This window comes from Muntiacus reevesi, chromosome 11 (assembly GCF_963930625.1).
Source record: "Muntiacus reevesi chromosome 11, mMunRee1.1, whole genome shotgun sequence".
NCBI classification, from domain to species: Eukaryota; Metazoa; Chordata; class Mammalia; order Artiodactyla; family Cervidae; genus Muntiacus; species Muntiacus reevesi.
In genome coordinates, this window is record NC_089259.1 from 66,055,553 (window position 1) to 66,079,509 (window position 23,957).

Here is a 23,957-nt window from a genome sequence, read left to right on the forward strand (position 1 = left end):
GGCTCATAGTTGTGATTTCCAGGTTCTAGAGTGCAATAGTTGTGGCACATGCGCTTAGTTGCTTCACAGCATGTGGGATTCAATTCCTGGAGTAGGAATTGAACCCACGTCTCCTGCATTGGCAGGCAGTTTCTTTAATACTGAGCCACCAGGGAAGCCCCTAAGTGTCTTTAGATTGAAGAATGTGAGCTTACTGATACTGGTGACACTCTCCATGGGCAACTGGTAAAACCCTTTGGTTACTCAGAAAAGACGTTTAGACTATAGCTTTGATGACTGAACTCTAGGAATAATCAGAGTCAGGTTTTCTTTGAGTTGCCTTTTTTCTTTTTGGGGATCCTGGGGCCATGCATCCTGTGGGATCTTAGTTCCCTGACAAGGGATTGAATCCATGCGTCCTGCAGTGATATAGCACAGAATTTTAACCACTGAACTGACAGGGAAGTCCCCTGGTTTTTTAGTTTTCTGTGCTGGAGTTTGGAACTCACAGTCCTGTGGTCATGAGCAGTCAGTCCTTGGTGCCCCTACATATCTCAGTCCATTTACCCAAAGTTTACAGATGTTCCCATTTGCACAGATGGATCAGTTTCAGTGGAGTTGATAACATGGGAACATACACACATTCTCACTGATTAGTTCTCACCTGTGTCCTGATGTGTCTTGATTTATGTGTAAGAACACTCAGAAGTACAGGCCCACCTGTATTACTGTGCTTCAGAGATAATGCTTAAAAAAAAAAAAAGGACATTTATGACGACACTCTGTCAGGCAAGTACACTGGCACCATTTTTCCTATAGCATTTGGTCACTTCATGTCTCTGTCACATTTTGATAATTCTTGCAATATTTCAAGCCATTTCATTATTATTGTATTTATTATCCTGATCTGTGATCTGTGGTTTTTAATGTTACTACCCTATCAATGCTTAGATGGCTGGCATTCTTTTAACAATAAAGTATTGGAAATTAAGGTATGTACATTTTTTATACATAAAGCTATTGTACATCATTAGACTACAATATAGTATAAATGTAACTTTTATTTGCACAGAGAAACAAAGCATTGATATAACTTGCTTTATTTTTATATTCATGTGTTGAGGTGGTCTGGAACCAACTGCAAAATCTCTCTGAGGCCTGCCTGTACACAGAACACATGAGCCACATATATCCACACTATGACCTGCCTATATGCAGAGAATGGCCAATCTATATTATATGAATTAGGGTTTAGCATAAGGTACAAAATGTCCTGAGAAGCCTGTGTGCAGATCAAGAAGCAACAGTCAGAACCGGACATGGAGCAATGGACTGGTTCAAAACAGGGAAGGGAGTACCTCAAGGCTGTATATCTTTACCCTGCTTATTTAACTTACATACAGAGAACAGCATGCAAAATGCTGGGCAGGATGAAGCACAAGCTGGAATCAAGACTGCCAGGAGAAATATCAGTAACCTCAGATAAGCAGATGATACCACCCAAATGGCAGAAAACAAAGAGGAACTAAAGAGCCTCTTGATGAAAGTGAAAGAATCATGTCTGACTCTTTGTGACCCCATAAACCACAGCATGCCAGGCATTCCTGTCCATCACCAACTTCCAGAGTTTACCCGAGCCCATGTCCATTGAGTTGGTGATGCCATCCCACCATCTCATCCTCTGTCATTCCCTTCTCCTCCTGCCTTCAATCTTTCCCAACATCAGGGTCTTTTCAAATGAGTCAGCTCTTCGCATCAGGTGACCAAAATATTGGGCTTTCAGCTTCAATATCAGTCCTCTAATGAACACTCAGGGTTGATCTCCTTTAGGATGGACTGGTTGGATCTCCTTGCAGTCCAAGGGACTCTCAAGAGTCTTCTCCAACACTACAGTTCAAAAGCATCAATTCTTTGGCACTCAGCTTTCTTTATAGTCCAACTCTCAGATCCACACATGACCACTGAAAAAACCATAGCCTTGGCTAGACGGACCTTTGTTGACAAAGTAATGTCTCTGCTTTTTAATATGCTGTCTAGGTTGGTCATCACTTTCCTTCCAAGGAGTAAGCGTCTTTTAATTTCATGGCTATAGTCACCATCTGCAGTGATTTTGGAGCCCAGGAAAATAAAGTCAGCCACCGTTTCCACTGTTTCTCCTTCTATTTGCCAGGAAGTGATGGGACTAGATGCCATGATCTTGGTTTTCTGAATGTTGAGCTTTAAGCCACCTTTTTCACTCTCCTCCTCACTTTCATCAAGAGGTTCTTTAGTTCTTCTTCACTTTCTGCCATAAGGGTGGTGTCATCTGCATGTCTGAGGTTATTGATATTTTTCCCAGCAATCTTGATTCCAGCTTGTGCTTCATCCAGTCCAGTATTTCTCATGATGTACTCTGCATATAAGTTAAGTAAACAGGGTGACAACATACAGCCTTGACATGCTCCTTTTCCTATTTGGAGCCAGTCTGCTGTTCCATGTCCAGTTCTAGCTATTGCTTCCTGCATACAGGTTTCTCAAGAGGCAGGTCAGGTCGTCTGGTATTCCCAACTCTTTCAGAATTTTCCACAGTTTATTGTGAACAGTCAAAGGCTTTGGCATAGTCAATAAAGCAGAAATATATGTTTTTCTGGAACTCTTTTACTTTTTTGATGATCCATCGGATGTTGGCAATTTAATCTCTGGTTCCTCTGCCTTTTCTAAAACCAGCTTGAACATCTGAAAGTTCACGGTTCACATATTGCTGAAACCTGGCTTGGAGAATTTTGAGCATCACTTTACTAGTGTGTGAGATGAGTGCAATTGTTCAGTTTGTGCATTCTTTGACACTGCCTTTCTTAGGGTTTGGAATGAAAACTGACCTTTTCTATTCCTGTGACCGCTACTGAGTTTTCCAAATTTGCTGGCATATTGAGTGCAGCACTTTCACAGCATCATCTTTTAGGATTTGAAATAGCTCAACTGGCATTCCATCACCTCCACTAGCTTTGTTTGTAGTGATGCTCCCTAAGGCCCATTTGACTTCATATCCAGGATGTCTGGGTTCACAGATATTGCCTTAAAAAGAAATGGACATTTATGGCAACGCTGTGTCAGGCAAGTACCTTGGCACCATTTTCCTATAGCATTTGGTTACTTCACATCTCTGTCACATTTTGATAATTCTTGCAGTATTTCAAACCTTCCATTATTATTATATTTATTATCCTGATCTTTGAACAGTGGTTTTTAATATTGCTACTGCTGCTGCTAAGTCACATCAGTTGTGTTCGACTCTGTGAGACCCCATAGACACCACCCCATCAGACTCCCCCATCCCTGGGATTCTCCAGGCAAGAACAGTGGAGTGGGTTGCCATTTCCTTCTTCAGTGCATGAAAGTGAAAAGTGAAAGTGAAGTCGCTCAGTTTTGTCTGACTCTCAGCGACCCCATGGACTGCAGCCTTCCAAGCTCTTCCATCCATGGGATTCTCCAGGCGAGAGTACTGGAGTGGGTTGCCATTGCCTTCGCCGGTTTTTAATGTTACTACCCTATAAATGCTTAGATTGTTAGCATTCTTTTAACAATAAAGTATTGGAAATTAAGGTATGTACATTTTTTCTATATAATGCTATTGTACATCATTAGAGTACAATATAGTATAAATGTAGCTTTTATTTACACATAGAAACAAAACATTGCTTAATTTTGATATTCATGTCTTAAGGTGGTCTGGAGCCAACTGCAAAATATCTTTGAGGCCTGCCTGTACACAAAACGAATGAGCCATGACATATATACATATTATGACCTGCCTGTATGCAGAGAATGGCATATAATTCATACATTATATGAATTAGGGTTTAACATGACATACAGAATGTCCTGAGAAGCCTGTATGCAGATCAACAGTTAGAACTGGACATGGAGCAATGGACTGGTTCAAAATTGGGAAAGGAGTACCTCAGTGCTGTATATTGTTACCCTGCTTATTCAAATTACATGAAGAGTACAGCATGCAAAATGCTGGGCTGGATGAAGCACAAGCTGGAATCCACATGCCAGGGGAAATATCAGTAACCTCAGATTAGCAGATGATACCACCTGAATGGCAGAAAGCAAAGAGGAACTAAAGAGCCTGTTGATGAAGATAAAAGAGGAGAGTGAAAAAGCTGGTTTAAACCTCACCATGTAAAAATCTAAAATCACAGCATCTGTCTCCATCATTTCATGTCAAATAGATGGGGAAACAATGGAAACAGTGATAGCCTTTATTTTCTTAGGCTCCGAAAGTCACTGTGGATGGTGACTACAGCCATGAAATTAGAAGACGCTTGTGCCTTGGAAGAAAAGCTATGACAAACCTAGACAGCATAATAAAAAGCAGAGACATTGCTTTTCCAACAAAGGTGCATATAGTCAAAGTATGGTTTTTCCAGTAGTCAATTACGGATGTAAGGGTTGTGTCATAAAGAAGGCTTGGCACTGAAGAATTCATACTTTTGAACTAGGGTGCTGGAGAAGACTCTTGAAAGTCCCTTGAACAGCAAGGAGATCAAACCAGCCTATCCTAAAGGAAATCAGTCCTGAATATTCACTGGAAGAACTGATGCTGAAACTCCAATACTTTGGCCATCTGACAAGAAGAGCCAACTCATTGGAAAAGACCCTGATGCTGGGAAAGACTGAAAGCAGGAGAAGGGGATGACAGAGAATGAGATGGTTGGGTGGCATCACTGATTAAATGGACATGAGTTTGAGCAAACTCCAGGAGACAGAGAACAACAGGGAAACCTGGAATGCTGCAGTCCATGGGTTCGCAAAGAGTCGGACACTACTAAACAAAACAAAATGCCTTATAGTCATTGTATTATCTTTATAAGATAATAAAACTAGCTGAACCCACTTTTCTTGCTTAATCTCTATAAAGATAAATTCTTTTTTGAAATGCCATGATTGATTTGACAGACTAAGATGTGAAACTTCAGAGTTTTTCAAATCAGAAGACATGAAAGGTTCTAAGCATTCTGATTATATTGCTCAGAAAGATTTAGTTATTCTTTTATGAAGCCAGATGCTTTAAAACTTTACTGATTTATAAATGATCCAAGCTTATATTACACTCTCATCAATTCCAGAGTTTACATAGAGATGAAATCATTTCTCGGAAAACTTCCTTTAGAGAATTTGCAGTTGGGCTTCCTGGATGGCTCAGATGGTAGAGAATCTGCCTGCAAAGCGGGAGACTCAGGTTCCTTCCCTGGGTCAGGAAGATCTCCTGGAGTAGGAAATGGCAACCCGCTCTAGCTTTCTTGCCTGGAGAATTCCATAGACAGAGGAGCCTGGCAGTCTACAGTCCATGGGGTTGCAAAGAGTTGGACATGACTGATCGTCTAATGCTTTATTTCACTTTAAAATTCATTGGTAAAAAAGGCCAGTTTCTGCATATATATTTGAATGTGGTTTTAGTCCCCACCAGCATTTTACCCAGGAAAGGAAAATGGTAACCCACTCCAGTATTCTTGCCTGGAGAATCCCATGGACAGAGGAGTCTGGCAGGCTACAGTCCATGAGTTGCAAGAGTCGGACACAACTTAGCGACTAAACCACCAACCACCAGCATTTTACTTACATTGTATTGATTCTTTAATCTTACTGCTAGTGCACTTAATTTCTCTCTGCTTTGCTTTTAATAAATAGACTGACACTTGACATATGTTTTTCAAAGGTTCAATTGTAAATATTAATGTATTAATAAAACGCCTTTTGAACTGCTCTGATGAAAGGTCCCATGTAAACAGTAAACGTTGTTTGTGTTGTTGTTGGTCTCATTATGTACATTTTGTCTACTGGCCTCTGTATTTCAAGACTGAGACCTGCATTTTATATTTGAAGATGTTTCCTTTCAAGATAAAATGTAATTAAGATATTTAATATCAAGAAGTTATTTCATTTTTCTATCAAATAATAATTCCTCTTAGATAAATAACATATCCCTGAGAAAGTGAGTACTTGTTTGTATATAATACTTCTGACTTGACTTGTTGATATCTCTATAAAATTACCCATGTAATTTTCAAGGTCAAATTACACAAGGAGTAGGAATAAAATTAATTTAAAAGCTGACTTCTTATGAACCACTTAGGAGACTACTGGTTTTTCACTGCAGTCAGGTTATTTTTTTTAAGTCATCTTCCTTTACTTACAAATGTTAGTTACATACATATACACACACACATATATATACCTTTATGTCTCCCCCTTTAACATACCACATAATGAATATTATGTGATAATTATAGAAAACAAACAATTTTCTGCATATTAAGCATTTAATCAGGGACATCTGAATAAAATTATCTGACATTTTTAGAAGGCATGAAAGTCACTATAGTTTATATTGTGTATTCTTGGGATGATGGTGGTCTCAATCAGGGACATTTGTGAATTTCTGTCATTTTTGGTTGCCACAGTTTTGGGAATTGCATATGGTATCTAGTGGGTTCATGGCTACTGTTAATCGTCCTACAATATACAGGACAGGTTTCTGACCCTCAACAATGAATTGTCTGGTTCAAAATGTCAGCAGGGCCTTGCCTAAGAAACGTATAGACTATTCTTTACATATAATAGAACTTTTAAGATTCATCTTCGACAATCAGGGTTCTCCTGGGTTTTGTGCATCCTGTTAATTCTTCATCCCCCTGGGTCTCTTTACAGTGTGGCATCGTGGGAAGAACAGGAGCTGGAAAAAGTTCCCTCACTGCTGCCCTTTTTAGATTATCAGAACCTGAAGGTGACACTTACATTGATGATATCTTGACAACCAGTATTGGACTTCACGATTTGAGGAAGAAAATGTCAGTTGCACTTCAGGTATGCATAGCAGAACACTGTCACATGTTCTTTTTATAATGCGTCTAAAGTTTAAGTGCTTTTAATTTGATTGGTCTTTTCAAGTTAAGCGAATGAGTTGATCCTTTTTTTCCCAAATAGAGCATATATGTAGCAGCAGGTATTTTCAACAGACACTTTCATCAGATACCAGGTTTTGTTTGTTTTTTGTTCATTTGTTAGTTTTGTGTGCATGTGATTTAATAACTTACTGAGATAGATTTCTGGACTCAAACTTCCTTAGTTTCCACAACTATATCCACTGATAATCACATTATTCTAAGAATAGAAGGATAAATGGTTTGCTTAGTGCTGGAGAGTTTCCTATAGGAAAACATGATTTTTATTAATAAGTGTCTTAGAGACGTAATTTTGCTGTGGGAAATGAGGACATCTTTTTAAAGTGATTATCTCCTTGGAGAACTTTCTGTGAAACTGTGGGGCTTTGTGAATCATAGGATATATAGATGCTTTGGGGAGACTTTGACAATTTAGCCATTAATGAATAATTTTCACCAGGGAGGCAATACAGAATAATAAGGAAGAGCAGGGGACTCAGAATTCTGTCTCTATGTACCTTGGGTTTCTGTCTTACAAGGCAGATAACAGGATCACCCCCTCAATCTGTTGTGAGGACAGAATAGGTCAATGAGTGTGAAGTGCTTCATGTAGACCCATATATGCCTACTGTGACGGTGGAGAGTTGAGTTGGCCATCTCTTCCTGGGCTCTGATTCTGTTGTCTTTTCTTCTTCTTTGTAAAGTAGTAAAACTTTCAGAGACAGTTTGGAGACTGGATTATATGCAGAGGAAGGCACTCCTGTCATTCCTTGTGGTTCATTCACTCAACATAATTCTGTGACATTTACTGATAATTTACTATTCTCCAGGTATATAGCCAAGGGTAACAAAGTCCCTGTGTCCTCATCTATTATCCTCCCCTCTGCTTTGACAGATTTGCTGATTTTAAAAATAATTTTGAATTTTCATTTATATACTTAGTAATCATCTGCCCATCAAAGGAAGCTCAGGAAAATACCTTCTTGAGATGAGAAACAGAGAGGAGATGAGACAGAACAAGCCAGGCAAATGTGCTTCCTGGAATGTGGGTGTAATGTTTCCTGAAATACCTGTTTATCAGGAAACATGTACAACATGGGCACCAAAAGGAAGGTGAATGTGGGCTTGGGTACAGCTGTTGCCACCTACCCGTGACCTCTAAAATAGCTGGAATTACTCTAAGTACTTTTAAAACCAAGATCTTCTTTTCAGACTCTATTAAAATGCCACCTCACACCCCTTAAGATGTCTGCTATCAAAGAAAAGAGAGAGAAAAAAGAAAATGATAAGTGTTGGCAAGGATGTAGAGAAATTGGAATCCTTGTTCATTGCTGATAGGAATGTAAAATAGTGCAGCTACTATGGAAATCAACTTGTTGGTTGCTCTGAAAAGTTAAGATAAAATTATCATCTGACTTAGAAATTCTACTTTTGAGTATAAACCCAAAAGAATCAAAAGAAATGTCTTGAAGAGATACTGAAACATGCATGTTATAGCAGCATTATTCTCAACAGCCAAAAGGTGGAGGCACCCAAAGGGTCCATTGACAGATGAATCAACAAGCAAAATGTGATGTGTATACATACAGTAGAATATTCAGTTCAGTCCAGTCACTCAGTCGTGTCTGACTTTGCAACCCCATGAATCGCAGCACGCCAGGCCTTCCTGTCCATCACCAACTCCCGGAGTTTACTCAAACCCATGTCTATCGAGTTGGTGATGCCATCCAACCGTCTCATCCTCTGTCGTCCTCTTCTCGTCCTGCCCCCAATCCCTCCCAGCATCAGGGCTTTTTCCAATGAGTCAACTCTTTGTATGAGGTGGTCAAAGTACTAGAGTTTCAGTTTCAGCATCAGTCCTTCCAATGAACACCCAGGACTTGTCTCCTTTAGGATGAACTGGTTGGATCTCCTTGCAGTCCAAGGGACTATCAAGAGTCTTCTCCAACACCATAGTTCAAAAGCATCAATTTTTCGGTGCTCAGCTTTATTTATAGTCCAACTCTCACATCCATACATGACCACTGGAAAAACCATAGCCTTGACCAGATGGACCTTTGTTGGCAAAGTAATGTCTCTGCTTTTTAATATGCTGTCTAGGTTGGTCATCACTTTCCTTCCAAGGATGAGCGTCTTTTAATTTCATGTCTGCAATCACCATCTGCAGTGATTTGCAAGCCCCCAAAATTTAAGTCTGACACTTTTTCCACTGTCTCCCCATCTATTTCCCATGAAGTGATGGGACCAGACGCCGTGATCTTAGTTTTCCGAATATTAAGTTTTAAGCCAACTTCTTTATTCTCCTTTTTCACTTTCATCAAGAGACTTTTTAGTTCCTCTTCACTTTCTGCCATAAAGGTGGTGTCGTCTGCATATCTGAGGTTATTGATATTTCTCCTGGCAATCTTGATTCTAGTTTGTGCTTCTTCCAGTCCAGCATTTCTCATGATGTACTCTGCATATAAGTTAAATAAGCATGGTGACAATATACAGCCTTGATGTAATCCTTTCCAGATTTGGAACCAGTCTGCTGTTCCATGTCCAGTTCTATATTACTCAGCCTTAAAAAAGAAGAAAATTCTGACACATGCTAAAGCACAGATGAATCTTGAGAAAATTAAGCTAGGTGAAATAAGTAATTTACAAAGATCAAATACTATATGATTCTACTAATAGAAGTTACCTAGAGTAGGGAAATTCATGGATACAGGACATAGTATGGTAGGTGCCAGGAGTGACCAGGAGAGAGGATTTTTTAAAAATTTATTTATTTATTTATTTTAATTGGAGGCTAATTGCTTTACAATATTGTTGTGGTTTTTGCCATACATTGACATGAATCAGCCATGGGTGTACACGTGTTCCCCATCCTGAACACCCCTCCCACCTCCCTCCCCACCCCAGCCCTCAGGGTCATCCCAGTGCACCAGCCCTGAGCACTCTGTCTCATGCTTCAAACCTGGACTGGCGATCTATTTCACATATGATAATATACATGTTTCAATGCTCTTCTCTCAAATCATCCCAACCTTGCCTTCTCCCACAGAGTCCAAAGACTGTTCTATACATCTGTGTCTCTTTTGCAGTCTTGCATATACGGTCATCATTACCATCTTTCTAAATTCCATATATATGCATTAGTATACTGTATTGGTGTTTTTCTTTCTGACTTACTTCACTCTGTATAATAGGCTCCAGTTTTATCCATCTCAATAGAACTGATTCAAATGCATTCCTTTTAATGGCTCAGTAATATTCCATTGTGTACATGTACCACAGTTTTCTTTTTTTTTTTTTTTAATTTATTTTAATTGGAGGCTAATTATTTATAATATTGTGGTATTTTTTGCCATACATTCACATGAATTAGCCATGGTTGTACATGAGTTCCCCATCCTGACCCTCCCTCCACCTCCCTCCCCATCCCATCCCTCATAGTCATCCCAGTGTACCAGCCCTGAGCACCCTGGACTGGCAATCAAACCTGGACTGGCAATCTGTTTCACATATGATAATATACATGTTTCAGTTATTCTCTTAAATCATCCTAACCTCGCCTTCTCTCACAGAGTCCAAAAGTCTGATTTTTACATCTGTGTTTCTTTTGCTGTCTCACATATAGGGTCATTGTTACCATCTTTCTAAATTCCATATATATGCATTAATATAGTGTATTGGTGCTTTTCTTTCTGACTTACTTCACTCTGTATATTACACTCCAATTTCATCCACCTCATTTAAACTGATTCAAATGCATTCATTTTAATAGCTGAGTAATATTCCACTGTGTATATGTACCACAGCTTTCTTATCCAGTCGTCTGCCAATGGACATATAGGTTGCTTCCATGTCCTGACTACTGTAAACAATGCTGCGATGAACATTGGGGTAGACGCGTCTCTTTCAATTCTGATTTCCTCAGTGTGTATGCCCAGCAGTGGAATTGCTGGGTCATATGGCAGTTCTCTTTTCAGTTTTTTAAGGAATCTCCACACTGTTCTCCATAGTGGCTGTACTAGTTTGCATTCCCGCCAACAGTGTAAGAGGGTTCCTTTTTTTCTGCACCCACTCCAGCATTTATTGTTTATAGATTTTTTTGATAGCAGCCATTCTGACTGACATAAGATGGTACTTCATTGTGGTTTTGATTTGCATTTCTCTGATAATGAGTGATGTTGAGCATCTTCTCACATGTTTGTTAGCCATCGGTATCTCTTCTTTGGAGAAATGTCTGTTTAGCTCTTTGGCTTATTTTTTGATTGGGTCACTTATTTTTCTGGAAATGAGCTGCAGGAGTTCCTTGTATATTTTTGAGATTAATTCTTTTTCAGTTGCTTCATTTTCTATTATTTTCTCCCATTCTGAAGGCTGTCTTTTCACCTTGCTTATAGTTTCCTTCATTGTTCAAAAGCATTTAGGTTTAATTAGGTCCCAGTTTTTAATTTTTGCTTTTGTTTTCATTACTCTGGGAGGTGGGTAATAGAAAATCCTGCTGTGGTTTATGTCAGAGAGTGTTTTGCCTATGTTTTCCTCTAGGAGTCTTACATTTCGATCTTTCATTCCTTTTGAGTTTATTTTTGTATATGGTGTTAGAAAGTGTTCTAGTTTCATTCTTTGACAAGTGGTTGACCCGATTTCCCAGCATCACTTGTTAAAGAGATTTCCTTTTCTCCATTGTATAGTCTTGCCTCCTTTGTCAAAGATAAGGTGTCCATAGGTGAGTGGATTTATCTCTGGGATTTCTATTTTGTTCCATTGATCTATATTGCTGTCTTTGTGCCAGTACCATACTGTCTTGATGACTGTGGCTTTGTAGTAGAGCCTGAAGTCAGGCAGATTGATTCCACCAGTTCCATTCTTCTTTCACAAGATTGCTTTGGCTATTCGAGGTTTTTTGCATTTCCATACAAATTGTGAAATTATTTGTTCTAGTTCTCTGAAAAATACCGGTGGTAACTTGATAGGGATTGCATTGAATCTATAGATTGCTTTGGGTAGTATACTCATTTTCACAATATTGATTCTTCCAATCCATGAACACAGTATATTTCTCCATCTATTTGTCCTCTTTGATTTCTTTCATCAGTGTTTTATAGTATTCTATATATAGATCTTTTGTTTCTTTAGGTAGATTTATTCCTAAGCATTTTATTCTATTCTTTGCAATGGTGAATGGAATTGTTTCCTTAATTTCTCCTTCTGTTTTCTGATAGTTAGTGTGTAGGAATGCTAGGGATTTCTGTATGCTAATTTTATATCCTGCAACTTTACTGTATTCATTGATTCAGTTCAGTCACTCAGTAGTGTCTAACTCTTTGCGACTCCATGAACTGCAGCACAACAGGCCTCCCTGTCCATCACCAACTCCCAGAGTCCACCCAAATCCATGTCCATCAAGTCGGTGATGCCATCCAACCATCTCATCCTCTGTTGTCCCCTTCTCCTCCTGCCCTCAATCTTTCCCAGCATCAGGGTATTTTCAAATGAGTCAGCTCTTCACATCAGGTGGCAGTAGTATTGGAGTTTCAGCTTCAACATCAGTCATTCCAATGAACACCCAGGACTGATCTCCTTTAGGATGGACTGTTTGGATCTCCTTGCAGTCCAAGGGACTCTAAAGAGTCTTGTCCAACACCACAGCTCTAGTAATTTTCTGGTGGGCTCTTTAGGGTTTTCTATGTAGAAGATCATGTCATCTACAAACAGTGAGGGTTTTCCTTCTTCTTTTCCGATCTGGATTCCTTTTATTTCTTTTTCTTCTCTGATTTCTGTGGTTAGAACTTCCAAAACTATATTGAATAGTCATGATCAGAGTGGGCAACCTTGCCTTGTTCCTGACTTTAGGGGAAATGGTTTCAATTTTTCACCATTGAAGATAATGTTTGCTGTGGGTTTATCATATATGGCTTTTATTATGTTGACATCTGTTTCTTTTATTCCTGCTTTCTGGAGGGTTTTTTTTTTTTATCATAAGTGGATCTTGAATTTTGTCAAAGGCTTTCTCAGCATCTATTGAGATAATAATATGCTTTTTATCTTTCAATTTGTTAATGTGGTGTATCACATTGATTGATTTGTGAATATTAAAGAATCCTTGCATCCTTGGGATAAAGACCACTTGGTCATGATGTATGATCTTTTAAATATGTTGTTGGATTCTGTTTGCTAGAATTTTGTTAAGGAGTTTTGCATCTATGTTCATCAGTGATATTGGCCTGTAGTTTTCTTTCCTTTGGCCTGTAGTTTTCTTTCTTTTTTGTGTGTGTGGCATCTTTGTCTGATTTTGGCATTAGGGTGATGGTGGCCTCATAGAATAAGTTTGGAAGTTTACCTTCCTCTGCAATTTTCTGGAAGAGTTTGAGTAGAATAGGTGCTAGCTCTTCTCTAAATTTTTGGTAGAACTCAGCTGTGAAGCTGTCTGGTCCTGGGCTTTTGTTTGCTGGAAGATTTCTGATTACAGTTTCAATTTCCATTCATGTGATGGGTCTGTTAAGATTTTCTATTTCTTCCTGGTTCAGTTTTGAAGAGTTATAGTTTTCTAAGAATTTGTCCATTTCTTCCAAGTTCCATTTTATTGGCATATAGTTGCTGATAGTAGTCTCTTATGATCCTTTGTATTTCTGTTTTGTCCGTTGTGATTTCTCATTTTTCATTTTGTTGATTTGATTCTTCTCCCTTTTGTTCTTAATGAGCCTGGGTAATGGTTTGTCTATTTTATTTATCTTCTCAAAGAACCAGCTTTTAATTTTGTTGATTTTTGCTCTAGTCTCTTTTGTTTATTTTTCATTTATTTCTGCCCTAATTTTTGTGATTTCTTTCCTTCTACTAACCCCAGGGTTCTTAAATTCTTCTTTTTCTAGTTGCTTTCGGCTGTGGAGTTGAGTTATTTATTTGATATTTCCCTTGTTCTTGAGGTAAGCTTGTGTTGCTATGAACCTTCCACTTAGCACTGCTTTAACTGAATCCCGTAGGTTTTGGGTTGTCTTGTTTACGTTTTCATTCATTTCTATGCATATTTTGATTTCTTTTTTGATTTCTTCTCTGATTTGTTGGTTATTCAGTAGAGTGTTGTTTAGACTCTGTATGTTTTTATTTTTAATAGATTTGTCCTGTAGTTGACATCTAATCTTACTGCAAGTGATCAGAAAAGATGCTTGAAATGATTTCAATTTTTTTTAATTTACCAAGGCTAGATTTATGGCCCAGGATATGGTCTATCCTGGAGAAGGTTCTGTGTGCACTTGAGAAAAAGGTGAAATTGATTGTTTTGTGGTGAGATGTCCTACAGATATCAATTAGGTCTAACTGGTCCATTGTATCCTTTAAAGTTTGTGTTTCCTTGTTAATTTTCTGTTTAGTTGATCTATCCATAGGTGGGTGTGGGGTATTAAAGTCTCCCACTATTATTGTGTTACTGTTAATTTCCCCTTTCATACTAGTTAGCATTTGCCTTGCATATTGTGGTGCTCCTATGTTGAGTGCATATATATTTGTAATTGCTATATCTTCTTCTTGGGTTGATCCTTTGATCATTATGTAGTGTCCTTCTTTGTCTTTTTTCAAAGCCTTTATTTCAAAGTCTACTTTATCTGATAGGAGTATTGGTACTCCTGCTTTCTTTTGGTCTCCATTTGCATGAAATATCTTTTTCCAGCCCTTCACTTTCAGTCTGTATGTGCCCCTTGTTTTGAGGTGGTCTCTGGTAGACAGCATATATAGGGGTCTTGTTTTTGTATCCATTCAGTTAGTCATTGTCTTTTGGTTGGGGCATTCGACCCATTTACATTTAAGGTAATTATTGATAAGTATGATCTCATTGCCATTTACTTTGTTTTGAGTTCAAGGTTATACACGTTTTCCGTGTTTCCTGTCTAGGGAGGCTCCTTTAGCATTTGTTGGAGAGCTGGTTTGGTGGTGTTGAATTCTCTCAGCTTTTACTTGTCTGTAAAGCTTTTGATTTCCCCTTCATATTTGAATGAGATCCTTGCTGAGTATATTAATCTGGGTTGTAGGTTTTTCTCTTTCATCACTTTAAGTATGTCCTGCCATTCCCTTCTTGCCTGAAGAGTTTCTATTGATAGATGAGCTGCTATCCTTATAGGAATCCCCTTGTGTGTTATTTGTTGTTTTTCCCTTGCTGCTTTTAATATTTGTTCTTTGTGTTTGGTCTTTGTTAATTTGATTAATATGTGTCTTGGGGTGTTTCACCTTGGGTTTATCCTGTTTGGGACTCTTTTGGTTTCTTGGACTTGGGTGGCTATTTCCTTCCCGTTTTAGGGTAGTTTTCAACTATTATCTCCTCAAGTATTTTTTCATTGCCTTTCTTTTTGTCTTCTTCTTCTGGGACTCCTATGATTTGACTGTTTGGGCAAATGACATGTCCCAGAGGTCTCTGAGGTTGTTGTCATTTCTTTCAATTCTTTTTTCTTTTTTTCCTCTCTGCTTTATTTCTACCATTCTGTCTTCCACCTCACTTATTCTGTCTTCTGTCTCAGTTATTCTACTGTTGGTTCCCTCCAGAGTGTTTTTGATCTCAGTTATTGTATTATTCATATTAATTGATTGTTTTTTATTTCTTCTAGGTCCTTGTTAAACATTTATTGAATGTTCTCAATCCTTGTCTCCAGACTATTTATCTGTAACTCCATTTTGTTTTCAAGATTTTGGATCATTTTTACTATCATTATTTTGAATTCTTTTTCAGGTAGGCTCCCTATCTCCTACTTTTTTGTTTGGTTTGGTGGGCATTTATCATGTTCCTTTACCTGCTGAATATTTCTCTGTCTTTTCATCTTGTTTAGATCACTGTGTTTGAGGCGGCCTTTCTGTATTCTGGCAGTTTGTGGCTTCTCTTTATTATGGAGGTTCCTCCTTGTGGGTGGAGTTGGACAACTGGCTTGTCAAGGTTTCCTGGTTAGGGAAGCTTGTTTTGGTGTTCTGGTGGGTAGAGCGGGATCTCCTCTCTCTGGAGTGTAATGAAGTGTCCAGTAGTGAGTTTTGAGGTGTCTGTGGGTTTGATGTGACTTTGGGCAGCCTGTATATTGAAGCCCAGGATTATGTTCCTGCATTGCTGGGGAATTAGTGTGGTATATCTTGCTCTTGATGAAAGTGAAAGAGGAGAGTGAAAAAGTTGCCTTAAAGCTTAACATTCAGAAAACTAAGATCATGGCATCTGGTCCCATCACCTCATAGGAAAAAGATGGGGAGACAGTGGAAACAGTGTCAGACTTTATTTTTTGGGGTTCCAAAATCACTGTAGATAGTGACTGCAGCCATGAAATTAAAAGATGCTTACTCCTTGGAAGGAAAGTGATGATCAACCTAGATAGCATATTAAAAAGCAGAGATATTACTTTGCCAACAAAGGTCCATCTGGTCAAGGCTATGGTTTTTCCAGTGGTCATGTATGGATGTGCGAGTTAGTTTGTGAAGAAAGCCGAGCGCTGAAAAATTGATGTTTTTGTACTATGGTGTTGGAGAAGACTCTTGCGAGTCTCTTGGACTGCAAGGAGATCCAACCAGTCCATCCTAAAGGAGACAAGTCCTAGGTGTTCTTTGGAAGGACTGATACTGAAGCTGAAACTCCAATACTTTGGCCACCTTATGCGAAGAGTTGACTCATTGGAAAAGACCCTGATGCTGGGAGGGATTGGGGGCAGGAGGAGAAGGGGACAACAGAGGATGAGATGGCTGGATGGCATCACTGACTCGATGGGCATGAGTTTGAGTAAACTCCGGGAGTTTGTGATGGACAGGGAGTCCTGGCATGCTGTGATTCATGGGGTCGCAAAGAGTTGGACATGACTGAGCGACTGAACTGAACTGTCTTGCTCTGGAACTTGTTGGCTCTTGGGTGGAGCTTGGTTTCAGTGTAGGTATGGAGGCTTTTGGATGAGCTCTTATAGATTAATGTTCCCTGGAGTCAGGAGTTTTCTGGTTTTCTCAGGTTTTAGATTTAAGCCTCTTGCCTCTGGTTTTCAGTCTTATTCTTACAGTAACCTCAAGACTTCTCCATCCATACAGCACCAATGATAAAACATTTAGGTTAATGGAGAAATATTCTCCACAGTGAGGGACACCCAGGGAGGTTTGCAGATTTACATGGAGAAGAGAAGTGGGAAGAGGGAGATAGAGGTGGCCAGGAGGAGAAGAGGGGGAATCAAAAGTGGAGAGAGCAATCTAGCCAGTAATCAAATCCCTTGTGCTCTCCACAACCTGGAATACCCACAGAGATTCACAGAGTTGGGTAGAGAAGAGAAGGGGGAGGGAGGAGATAGAGGTGACCTTGGGGAGAAAAAGGAGAGTCACTAAGGGGGAGAGGGCAATCAAGCCAGTAATCACACTCCTAAGTAAAAATGGGTACATAAGATTGGATTCTTAAAGGTACAAAATTGATAACAAATACCAAAAAGCAAAGATTAAAAATCTAAAGTAGAGGTTAGACTCTTAAAAATACAATATTAAAAAACCAAGCAAAATACCCAAAATTATAAAAAATATAAATGAAATTTGATTTACAAATAGGGTATTTCTTTTTTGCAAGGTAATAGTAGGTTATAAAATGAAAATTAAAGGAGTAATAAAGGACTTAAAAATAAAAAATTTTTAAAATATTGTAATAGTAAAATATATCTAGGAATTTCTCTGGAGCTGTTGAAGGCAGTGTGGGGTCAGTTCAGCTTCAGATAGTTCCTTGTTCCAGCTTGTACTGCTCAAGGTCTCTAGGCCCCTTCCAATGTAGTCAGTGGTAACTACAGGGTTTTAATCTGTTGTACCTGTCTCTTCCAAAGCAGTTCTCTCTGTTTATTTTGGCTTCTTCTGTTTGCAAGTCACTTCAGTGTCTAATTTCCGCCCTAACACAAGGGGGTGAAGGTGGTCATTTATTTAGGCTCCCTTGTTCAATTGTGCTGTGGGGAGGGAGTATCATTGCAAACAAATATCACTGGCAGGTGTGGGAAGTGCTCACAGTGCCTGGGCCACATTGGGTTTGCCCCAGCTCACTGCGTATGTGCTTCCCCAGTCTACACTGCTCAGGCTCCAGGTTGCTCTGCAGGGGAACTGACTGAGGTGGGCGGGGCTGCATGTACTTCCCAGGTCTAAGCTGTTCAGGTTCTCAGGTATTCCACAAAGACACAGACTTGGTTGGGCCTGTGTTTTGTGCCCTTCCCACGTCTGAGCAGCTCAGGCTACTTGATGAATGCACTCTCCCCAGGCAGGTGGTGCATCTTATCGCCTCCCTGGTCCCAGCCACTAGGTTTTCTGGCTGTGCAGTGAGAGCACCATCTCAGGTGTGCTGTGTTTCTCCTCTGGGGAGCTGATCTCTGGCTATGACCCTCCTTGCAGTTGTCAACCATCCAGGATCCCAGGAAGTCTTGGTTAGCAACTGGGGACTTGCTCACAGTTTGGTGGAGGATGCTGTCTCTGGGGCTGAGTTTGCCCCTTTCCCACTCTGGCTGTTGCCCGCCTACCCCTGGCAGGGGTGGGCCTGTCTGCAGCCGGCTAGCTTTCCTCTGGTATTTGCTCAGTCCTTTGTTCTGTGAGCAGGCCCAGCATGCCTTAGGTTAGAGCTTTTCACAAGAAAGTTATCTATCTCTCTCTTTTCTTAATCTTTCTCTCTGGCTACCCCAGAGTTTGGGTAGTTATCTCACATTAGGTCCCTCAGATTGCCCTCAGGGCATTCAGGCCTGGTCCTTACCCTAAGCAATGCAGCCTGTGCCTCCCTGTTCAGCGCCCCCCTCCCCCCCATTTGCTGGTGGCAGATGCGAGCATCTAGGCTACTTCTCCTCTGGGAGTTGTGGTTAGGTATGTAATCTGTGGGTTTTATTATTTTTCCTCCCAGTTATGTTGAACTCTGAGATTCCAAAACTCCCCACAGACCCGCCAGTGAGAGGGTTTCCTGGTGTTTGGAAACTTCTCGTCTTTCATGACTCCCTCCCTGGGACGGGTGTCCATCCCTAGCTCTTTTGTCTCTCTTTTTATCTTTTATATTTTGTCCTACCACCTTTAAAAGATGATGGACTGCCTTTCTGGGTGCCTGGTGTCCTCTGCCAGTGTTCAGAAGTTGTTTTGTGGAATTTGTTCAGCATTCAAATGGTCTTTCAATGACTTTGTGGGGGAGAAAGTGGTCTCCTTGTCCTATTCCTCCACTATCTTAGGACCACCCCCCTGGGGATTTGTTGTTTAATGGGTACAGAGTTTCAGTTCTTCAAGATGAAAGATATGTGGGTGGATGGTGGTGATGGCTATACAACAATGTGAATGTATTTAACACTATTGAACTGTGCACTTAATATGGTTAATGTAGCAAATTTTATGTGTATTTTATCACAATTGAAAAAAATTTTTTTCAAAGGTATCCCTTTCAGGAAAAATGGGAAGAACTTTTTAGCACATTGAGTCCCCATATTTGAAGATTTCCTCTGGCTATTAGATTTATGACTTATGGTTACAATAGAAAATAAATGACCTTAAATTCCCAAGTTTTATGTTTTAATGGTATTCATCTCTGAAATGGCCATGTGAGATTAGTTAGTAGAAATAAAGGGCATGTCTCTAAAGTCCTTTCATATCCTTGGATGCAAAGCTTTAGAAACATACCCTGTGTTATTTTGAATGCTTCTTAATAAGAAAAAGTTATATGCTTGTATACATAAAATAACTGTAAATAAATAATGTTAGATGATTCTTGGCTCTGCCAGTAATATTTGGAAGCACATCTGAGCAAAGACTAAACATGCCTTGACATCAGCATGTTTTGGTTCTATTCTGTTGGTTTCCATCCTTCCTCTGAGCATGTTCTAGCTACACACTCCAGACAGCATGCTTACAAAACAGTGCTAAGCTTTGTATCCATGTAGATTCCACTTTATATGCCTTTATCTCCAAGGTGCAGTGTTGCTTGATTAAAGAGAAAGAATCTGGAGAAAACTTGCAATGTGTAAAGATTCCTAGGAAGTCATTCAGGAGGCAGACAGGGCTAGAATGGTTAAGAGTGTAGACCAAGTGTCAATGTGACCACAGTTTATTCCTGCTCTGCCTCATCAACTGTGGGACTTTGATGATGTCACTTGGCTGCCAAGCTTTAACATCCTCATTCTTAAACCCAGTCTGGAAATCATTGCCCCACAGATTTGTTGTGAAGATGTAACTTAGTAAGATAATGTTTGTGCCCATGTCACATTCTTAGGAATGCTCAGTCATCAGGAACTGTAATTTTCCCTAAGAAACAGGGCACTGGCCTTTTGGGTATTATTTCTACTTAACTAAAACAGTAACACCTTCTGAAATGACTTTATTCTTTCATTTCTGTTTATGTGTTCATGGTCTTTGGTGACTTTCTTTATATTAATTGTTTAATAATGAAAACTAAATTGTTTTCAAAAAGCCATCCAACCATCCCCTTCTCCTCCTGCCTTCAGTCTTTCCCAGCATCAGGGTCTTTTCCAATGAGTCAGCTTTTCACATCAGATAGCCAAGTAATGAAGCTTCAGCTTCAGCAACAGTCCTTCCAGTGAATATTCAGGGTTGATTTCCTTTAGGATTGACTGGTTTGATCTCCTTGTAGTCCAATGGACTCTCAAGAATCTTCTCCTACACCACAGTTAAAAAGCATAAATTCTTCAGCTATGTCATATTCATCAGATATTTTCCACATTTTCCCTACCATCCCACTTGAAAGGACTCCCAAAACCATAGCAAGAGTGAATAAGGATAGAGCAAAGCCAGGAGATACTACTCCTATTGCTCTGTCCCTCATTTGGACAATATCAGCTTAGAAATGGGTTTATGCACTTGTATTTCATGAGCTGATATGTGTCAAGAGAAGATTGTCAAAATCTTATCCCTCCCGAACCAAAAGCGCTTCGTCTTTACCGCATCTTGCTAGCTGCAGAAGTGGAGAACATCTGTTAGTTTAGTTACTTGAATTTACTTGTCTAAGTGCAAAAACTTACATTCCTCTTCCCCTCAAATGAGTAGGAAGCAGTGAGGCTTGTGTCTGAACACCCCAGTGTAGGGAACTTAGGAAGCTGAGAGCAGACTCTGCAGAAGGGGAGCCCAATGCTGTTTCTTTGAGTTGCCACTCTTAGGTGAGCCATACCCACACCATCTTCCCTGGATCCCTGTCTCTGTGATCCTGGAAGCAGCAGGGAGCTTCCATGGTGGTCTCTCTTCCTCCCAGACTCATCCCCGTCACTGCTGACCCCCCATGAACAGGTCAGAACTAGGGGAGATGTGATGGTAACAAGGGCCTGGGTAGGAGCAGAGACAGGGTAGTGGGGCCATAGACCATCAGTCATGGGGGGAATGTTCAGAGATGAATATTGTGTTCTTAAGAAGGTACTCCTCAACTTCTGTTCAAAATTTCAGGAATAAGCAAAAATTAAAGTTCTTAAATAATTTCCTTAAACACAACAGGTAGCTGAAGTATGTGCGTCCTTTTTGCTCAGGATATGAAGTAGTTAAATATGTCCCCAGAAAGAACACTGATTGAGATTATATGCAGGGAGCAGCCAGTTTACTTGAAATAAACTGGAAAATGGAGGGAAGATGGAGAAGGAAAGGAGGAAGAATATTGCGGACCAGCCTCCCCTCGCCTGTTCCTGGCACTTGTGTAAACCTCATGTAGACAGCTGAAGCATGAGAAATCACCTGCATGTGGGAATCTTAGGGTTGAAAATTACAAAGTGTAACAAGTTTTTATTAAAATCTGAAGTAGAATAATGGTTATTCCCCTGACAAGGGATACTTACCATTGTTTAGATGGTTGTTAGCCTTTGGTCCTAAATTCCAGTTTTAAGGGAGACCTTAAATTTGGGTCTCAAGTTTTTTTTTTACTTCAGTTCAGTACTTATTCTGAAATATTGTGTGAAATATTGTAGTGATTTTCAGTGTTTTGGAGGCATATTGGCCACTTAGCCAACTTTGTGTGAATAAATCTCCCTCTATAATGTCTTTTTAATTGTGGATTTACTCAGGGATATCTCTTTTTTTGGTGGCACACCGTGAGTTTTCTGTATTCGTTTCTCTCTCACCAGACTTAAAACTGAAACCATATTGAAGGAAGGTTTGGAAGACTTTCTGAGTATCATTCATCCTCATGATTAGGGAAAACAAATGTCTGTCTTCATCTTTTCTCTCAGGCTTTTGTGAAGTGAGAAGGAAAGTCCAGCCCCAAGGCCAGGAAGGATTTGAACGTGGGGATTCAGAGCAATTCTGGGCACCTGTGGAAGAGTCAGGTCTCCTCTTGTTCCCACACATGTGCATCCCCTTGTTCTGTCCCCTTCACTGAAATGAGCCTGTTGGGCTCTACACTGCTGCCCATATTCTTATTTCCTGGCTTACTAGAACCATCCAGAAGAAAATGTAAATAGCCTACCTGAGCTTTTGTACAGGATTATCTCTTGAAGTCAAGAGGAGGCATATATTTCCAGAGTAATTTACTTGTGGCTCCCCCCGAAGCAGATGAATAGGAAGAGCTATTTAAATTAAAGTATCATGACACAGATCACAGTGGGTTTCAAGTCCTCCTGGTCTTGCAGTTAATAATGAGGTTCTTTGAGGCAGGTCATCCTGACACACAGGTTAGAGAATGTGGGACCAGCTGATGCAGAATCAGAGGAGATCTCTCCATGGACAGACATGCTGCAGATCCCAGGAGTTGACGTTCCCCATGCACATGTGGGGATTCATTTCACACATGTGGAGAGATTTCAGATCCTAAAAGACAGTTTGACCAATGGAGAAAATAGTCTAGTTTATTCTTCAGTGCTATTGTGTAAATATTTAATGGTTTGTTTTGAGGCACAATTGAAAAGACCCTGATGCTGAGAAAGATTGAGGGCAGGAAGAGAAGGGGATGACAGAGGATGAGTTGGTTGGATGGCATCACTGACTCAATGAACATGATTTTGGGTAAACTACGGGAGTTGGTGATGGACAGGGAGGTCTGGCGTACTGTGGTTCATGGGGTCGCAAAGAGTCAGACATGACTGAGCAACTGAACTAAACTGAACTGAGCAAACCTCTACTAATCATGTTGTTGGTATTTCCCAGTCACACCACGATTAACAGTTAGTTTATGTAGATCTTGATGTTAAGTTTCTCATGTAATTATTTCCTCAGTTTGTGTACATGTTTAAGCAGATATTTATTACCAGGGTGGTATTAAAAAACAAAACAAAACAAAACAAAAAACCCAGATGTTCCTTTGTCTTCAGTTTTTTCCTTAAAATGGAAAAAACTTCTTAAATACTTTCTTCTGTTACTGTTCAGTAGTCCAATAGATATTTTGTAGCACACTTTGTACAATGGAAAATTATTGTAGATATAGTTTTGTAAACATACATTTGCAACTTTATTAATAATAATTAATGAATTTAGATGTTTTTGTATTTTAATTTTGACATTCTGTGCATATTGGAATAAAATGAAAAGAGGTTTAGGTAATAACATTCACTATTTTGGGTATTTAGGAACCTGTTTTATTCACTGGAACAATGAGGAAAAATCTGGATCCCTTTAATGAGCATACTGATAATGAACTGTGGAGTGCCTTAGAAGAGGTAATTTAGTAATAGTAACTGTAACTAACTTGTTAGCATCAGTATCTGTGTGTTTATATTTACAGCATTGCAGATCATTAAGGGGAGTATATCAGTTTCACTGACTTCGTTTACCTCCTAGGAAAACACTGATGACATGGGTGCACTTAAAAATGTGTATATTGATGATGATGAAAATCAATAATATAATGTGGTATGTTTTCATTTTAGCTATTTCCCTAGAACCCTGAACAAATAGATACATTATCTTGTCCTTAGCAGAGTACTCAATTAGATGTTAAAACTGTGGGATCAAATTCTATTAGTGACCTAGTGAATTAATTATTCCATTATACTCTAATATTCATTTTATTCCTCTGGTCTTAGGAAACATCTACTAAGTAGAGACAATAGTAATTTTTCCTTATTAACTAAAAGATGTAAACAGGATCATATTAATAAAATGTAGAAGTTTCATAGGAAAGTGTTTATAAATGTAAATTATATA

General features: G+C 39.4%; 1 protein-coding gene across 1 annotated transcript in view; it reads left to right on the plus strand.

The window, feature by feature from the left end:
• Positions 1 to 23,957, plus strand: part of LOC136144146 (ATP-binding cassette sub-family C member 4-like) — a 158,554-nt gene that overhangs the window by 113,636 nt on the left and 20,961 nt on the right. Inside the window, exons 26-27 of the mRNA XM_065901806.1 lie at positions 6,676 to 6,831; positions 23,381 to 23,470. Of these exons, the coding sequence (XP_065757878.1) occupies positions 6,676 to 6,831; positions 23,381 to 23,470 (246 nt within the window). The remainder of the gene's footprint in view (positions 1 to 6,675; positions 6,832 to 23,380; positions 23,471 to 23,957) is intronic.